The sequence below is a fragment of the Wasmannia auropunctata genome, unplaced genomic scaffold (genome assembly GCF_000956235.1).
Source record: "Wasmannia auropunctata unplaced genomic scaffold, wasmannia.A_1.0 LD313125.1, whole genome shotgun sequence".
In the NCBI taxonomy this organism is placed as follows: Eukaryota; Metazoa; Arthropoda; class Insecta; order Hymenoptera; family Formicidae; genus Wasmannia; species Wasmannia auropunctata.
The window spans coordinates 8,755-15,381 of record NW_012049765.1 but is presented as its reverse complement, the minus strand read 5'-3'; the positions used below and the strand labels follow the sequence as shown (position 1 = coordinate 15,381).

The 6,627-nt window shown below is 28.2% G+C and overlaps 1 protein-coding gene across 1 annotated transcript; it reads right to left on the bottom strand.

Moving 5' to 3' along the window:
- Positions 1 to 1,320: 1,320 nt before the first annotated feature.
- Positions 1,321 to 5,858, bottom strand: LOC105460945. Its single transcript, XM_011707440.1, has 2 exons — positions 5,740 to 5,858; positions 1,321 to 1,598 (listed from the first exon to the last, which is right to left on the bottom strand). The coding sequence occupies exon 2, from the start codon at positions 1,594 to 1,596 to the stop codon at positions 1,336 to 1,338; it is 261 nt and encodes an 86-aa protein (XP_011705742.1). The 5' UTR covers positions 1,597 to 1,598; positions 5,740 to 5,858; the 3' UTR covers positions 1,321 to 1,335.
- Between the last annotated feature and the right edge of the window lie 769 nt (positions 5,859 to 6,627).

The following is a 6,627-nucleotide window of genomic DNA, read 5'->3' as shown; positions in this document are numbered from 1 at the left end:
TTATTTTATTTTACTAACAACTATAAATTTTTGACGCTAATTTTTGATAGCGAAACATTTGTACGGAGGACGCGTATACTTGGCGTTTTTTTTACCTCTTTTTTTAAAAAGGTAATTTTGTATTTATATATCCTACAAGTGAAATTAAAAAAAAGTATTATATGAAGTATGGTTATAAATTCCTCGTAAGGTCATAAATAAAACGGAGCATGAAGTAAGAAACAATGGATTTTTCATTGCGCAGAATATAAAAGTGTATATTTTGTGTATGGAAATGTGTTTATTTATTTTTTTATTTCTGCAACAGATTTACTATATGCGATTCAGTATCATTCCGATCATGTGCATAATTTTGCAATAAAACATTTGTGATCAAACTTTATATAACATTTTTTTTCTTATTTTTATTTCTAGAATATACTTCTGCTGTTTGATTGTTTAATCCTGAGACATTCTCATATTCAGTGGTACCGCGCTTATGGGCAGGTAGTGTGAACCAAACTGAATAAAAAAGTCTTCTACCATTTTGCGATCTTTGCAATAGTTATCGAGATACATAATAATCATTGAAAAAAAAATTTACGCCAAGTATATACAAGTGTATCGTACATTAAGTACATCTCATCTAAACCAAAAATATCATTTTAACAAATAAAAGTTGTTCAAAAACAAATATGAGATCATACAAATTCCCAAGTATTTGATTAGACATAAAGAGTAGAAACAAAAATATTTTATTCCAAATCAGAAAAATATTTTTTTAATAAATTGTTTAAATTATTCAAAATTGTATGCAGCAAAAGTTTAATGCCATTGTCTTTCCAAATAACTGTAAGTTTCGTAAAACAGACTTAGAGTTATTAAAATGATCAATAAAATCATAGTGAAGCAAAAACTTAGCCATTATGTAAAATTTTTTCTTTTTTTAAAATGATTAGTATCTCGATAACTATTACGAAGATCGCAAAATGGTAGAGGACTTTTTGTTCAGTTTGTTCCACATTACCTGCCCACAAGCGCTGTACCATTGAGTACGAGACACCCTGTATACATATATATAACAAGCTTATTTCATAAATTAAAATTCATTTTGAAATAACTGAAGATTGTTTTCTTTAAATATATTTGCTTCTTTAAATTTGATCAATCAAAATAATTTTATTTTTAATTACTGATTACCAAAAAATAATTTAATCTTCTTGCTAAACATAAATCTACCGAAAAAATGAAATCTGTCACATTTTGATGTCTCTCTCTCTCCCTTTCTCTCTCTCTCTCTTTCTCGCTCTCGCTCTCTCTTTTCTCTTCTCTGTTAGAAGCATTCTATAAGTTAAATCAACTTACAAGTTTATGTCCACCTTTGATTGTAGGCGAGATTTTGACGATGATTGAGTTTTTCTCTGTAATCTTGCGGCCGCCTTGGTCACGCGAGAATTCGACAGTGATTCTGATTATGTCGCTGCTGTAGTTGTCACCTTTACTCATGGCCGGTTTCGAGAATATATCGATTATCTGAATTGAATTGTCACTTTCCGACTTTCGTAGAATCTTCTCTACGAAGCGTAGATTCAACCATGACGATTTATCTGGGGCCATTTCTGAAATTGAAATAAAATTAAAGAATTTCTTCGATAAATCATTATTTGTCGCAGTGTCACGAAATGCGAAAGCATTTTTTGTGATAATTTATTGCTCGCTGCAAAATTTATCACGCAAAATTTATTCTTTCTTTCTTTCTAGCCGGCATTCCCCATTCATTTCGGCTTTTCCATTTTTTTATTTTACCCGGTCTGTTCCTCTCTCGCCGTTTTTTCGTCCGATTTATTTTTTCCTTATATCCATTGACACCAAGACGTACGTATTTCCTTAACATTTGAATTTGCTGTTTTAATTAACTGTATAATAGATTTCAATTGAAAGCTTTTCCCTTTGTCGTTTTTGCGTACGTACATACGTTCGACGTTGAGATTTTGTTGAACGTAATCAAGTTACAATATTTGCAAGAAATTAATACATTTGACGCGCTGAAATCACGTATGTATTCGTGATCGAACGATGTCGATCATATTTCTCGTGAAGTTGTGTGAGAAATATTTTTCATGGTTTTCTTATAATCAAATCCGCCATTAAATACAGGATGTTTAATGGCTGAATATATGGTGTGTGATATAGGGTAACTTTGCGTCCGAAGAAGAAAGTTTTACGATCGGGTGTCAATTTTTGAATAGTGAATTTTAGAAAAAAATTAATATAAAATTTAAAAACTGTGTATGTTACAATGCACTGAAGTTTTTAAAGTATTTTTTAAGTATTGAAAAAATAGTTCTCTTAAATGTACCATCCTACACATAAGTTATTTAACTTTCAATAAAGCTACAAAAACATAATAATTAACCCCGTATTCGGCCAATTAATCATTTTAGCCATTTTCAATTCTTTTTACATGATTTAGAATTTGCGTGAAATAACAATATTAAACCTTTACAGCATAGGTATGCTTTCGGATGTGTAAAACATTTTGTTACGTAAATTTTTCGACGCATCGAGCTTTTACTTAATACATTTTTGCATGAATATATAATTCTCAGCCAATTGCATTAATGTTATGCCCATTTTTAAATAATAAATTTTTTAATAGATATGTTTTACATATAAAGCGTTTTTGTAACATTTAACATTACATAATAATATTATAACTATAATTGTTAATCATTGGCAACAACTTGAATAATTTCAAGTCACTTAAAAAGCGTCTGTAAAACTTCAATTCGTTTCAATAATGAGAAATCGTACTTGCGGCTGTTTTAAATTTCATATAAACCATTGAATGTCAAAGTCATTCATTATTTCGAAATCGGTTCCTGTGTTTACGCTGTTGTCATTATTCCACGAAGTCCCTACCACCATTTTGACTTAGTTGAAAGCTCCTTCCTTTCTTCCCCAGATCGCCCAATCCCCATTCTGGAACGCATCCCATCCGAGTACGCCTTAAGTATTATTTTATCCTTGTTTAACATTCGAGAAACAAGAAAAAAATAAAAATAATATCCTCATGACACTTGATTGGGGATTATTCAAGCTAACGCCAATGTGACTAATAATTACAATTATAATATTATTATTAATTATTATGTAATGTTAAATGTGAAGAAAATTGCTTATTTATTAATAAAAACGTGACATTCATTATATTTTAAACTTATTTTGTGCCCTTAATGCTATACGAACGCTTTCTTACGCTTTACTTTTCTTTTTTCATGGATCAATTTATTCAGCTTGAATAATTAAAAAATGCATACTATATGCATACTATTTATTTCTATTTTTTAATTATTAACAATTCATTCAATTGTTTAAATGAAACGTATAAGGTCTCAAATTATTCAAAAAAACAAGATACATATGTTAAAAAAAGAAAAGTCCTGTACGCCGATTTTTATAGAAAATATTCTCTAAAAACTAATGTTGATAGTGAAAGTAAAAAGTTTAATACAAGAAAACTCAAATATTTAACAAGTTAAAGACATGGGTATTTAGCAAGGATTATTGGAAACATTCTGGGGAGATGCTGCGGAAAAAATTCGAAAAATAAGGATCATCATAATGCAGCATATATTATATAAATATATAAGTTATAATACACGAGCACAATATGTACATAGAAAGAGAGACAGAGACCACAATACATAAAAAATATACTAGATTTGTATAATATTAATTATATTTCCCTTATTATAAAAATTAAAATTGCATTAATAATTTTATACATATTTACTCTAATATTAGGTATGCAAATTAATTAGATGTATTTATATTCGGAATAACTTAAGAGTTTAATTTTAAAATTAAATATTTTCTTTTACAGTTTACAAGTAAACCCTAAGTTTTTAAAACACTACATGCTTTTACGAAGCAAACAATGTAGCACTGAACACGATGACATACGAAAAATCCATTTGAGTCACTGCGTTCTTTTTACATTCTAATTAAAAAAGAATGTTGAAGCCATGGAAATGATTTGTTTTGAATGAAGGCGTTGTGATTCATAAAACGTGCAAACAATGATATCAGAGATTTCGGAATGAAACCTTAGATCCTTTTAATCCTTAGATTAAATTTGTCTCCAAACCTTTTCTACGACAGATTCGTTTGACATGTGGAATAAAATCATAGAAAATAAGGAAGATTTTTTTTAATATTAAATTATTTTAATTTTTGGTGAATTACAAACTTTGAATTTCATGAAAAAAGATAGAATTAATTTGCACATCTATAGAAATCGTCGATACTGATGTAGGTTTCTTAAAGACACACCATTTATTTCTCAGAAACGTTGCACTTTATTAATACTGATAAATACCATTAATCTGTTTAGACAATTAAAAAGATAAAAAACTCATATAAGATTAAAAAACTCCCAAAATTGTCAAATAATGAATAAAAAACAAAGCTAATGGGAGCTATAGCGCGGTAAATAAAGCCTAGAACATCTTGATAGTTGTTGAAATATCTTTAATCGAATACTTGTTAGTCTAGGAACGTTTCGATTTAATTTTGAATCATCTTCAGCAATTGATGGAATAATAGTCTTAACATTTCTAGAGTAAAGAGCGAGCGTAATTTCTTATGAATTTATCCCCAATGTAACGTTGCAGGCATCGTTGATGCCTGGTTGGTAATTTCAGTAATAACGACTTGTCAAGTATAACATTAGTCAAACTGTATAAAAGTAAACGATACAACTCTAATCGTGACAGCAATTATAAGAGAATTGGATAAGACGAAATTGTATAACCGAAAAACAAAAACTCACCCAAAGTCCAGAAACGTAAGAGTTGACAATTAGATGCGAGAAATTAAACGAAATACGCAAATCATTTGAACGGAGAGACACATGTCAACCACGTAACAAAGTCAGAAATAAAATAATAAACGCAACCCAATATACAAGGCAGAGATTGAGATTATCGTAGGTCAAACATTATGTATCAATATAAAAAAAATAATAAATAATTAAATATTCCCTTTAAGACAAGGAATCCTGTTTATAAACTAACAAGGGAAGTTAGGAAACCCAAAAATTCAAAAAAATCTGAAAACTTTGTGTAAAATTAGAACAGTTCATCCGTAGTACGAAACTATTTTTTGTTGGTGCTCTATTCCCTTTTGAAGGAATGAGATCACCCCTTGAATAAAATCGGTTTTTTTCTTCCAACGTGAATATCGTCGAAACTGAGAGATAGAAAAAAGTGTTCTAGATCAAAGTTGAATAGCTTGAAGTGTACTTTATGATAGTAATAAAAAAATTAAAAAAAATTTTTTTAAATATTTTCCTTGCCACTTTACATTCTTTTTTAAATTTTAAAATTTTTTTGTGACCAAATTGAAGGTTATTTTAATACAAATTCAACCATGTGTGATAAAGTTATTTTCCAAAGTATTATTTTCGAGAAATAATTATAAACGTCTCTATTCGCACACTATATTTGTGTATTTATATATTTGTGTGTTCAAAATTTTATTTTCAACTTTTATTTAAAAAATATCCAAAATGATCCAAAAAGAAAGTGAGTGTAACAGTAACGGCGAACTTCCTCCAATAGTTAAGACCCATATAATTGGAATAAAGACTTCTATAAATAATAAATAATTGATTTTATTTTATTTTTATCTTAGGTAATTGCAGTTTCCCCATTCTTCTCTACATCAAAAACATTGTAAATATGTAATGGTATTTACCTTAAACAGTGTCCCGTGGTCACATATTATATTGTACTGACAATGAACATATAATCGGACTATCGCTAGGTAACAAGTGCGAAGTTATCTCTATATATCCTAATATACTGAACAGTATCGTTCAGGTTTTTCCCTGTACGTGTTCGCTTCCCCACTCTCTCCTACCTTACATCTAGATAAAACTATCGCGTATTCTAATTTAATTGTTGTAAATAAATTTGAAAAGAGAGGGAATCAGGCTTCTAAGAATATATCAACGATATCGAAGTAATAGCCAATAATGTGCAATATTACACACCAACATCCATGTCGGCTCATATTATTAGCTATTACTTTAATATCTTTGATTAATTGTTGTATTAACAAAATTTATTTTTTCAAATATTTATTAATAAAAATAAATGTATCGATAGATAGTAATAGAAAGTGTCTTGTAGAAAATAAAATTTATCTATTTAAAAATATGCTGTATATTATATTTATAAAGCATTATTTGATAAGATTGAATAATAAAAAAAATTTAAGTCGCACAGATTGAATATTTTATTTTTAGAGAGATAACAAATAACATCGAAATGAATTGCATATAAACATTTGCAGTAAACATATACAAATCGCCGTTACCTGTTATCTCTTTAAAAATAAAATATTTAATTTAAAGTCTAAAATTAACATAATATTTTACTTCAGCAACGACCTAATTATTAAATAACATTTTATATTGCATATTCTTAAATAAATAAATTTGCTGTTTAATAAAAATATTAGATGTTTACAAAATAAAAAATAAACATATACACGGTCATAACTATTAAATATATATTTGCATGAAAAATACTTATACTAAATAGTCTAAAAATAATGCTGCAAGATCGGAAGAGCACACGT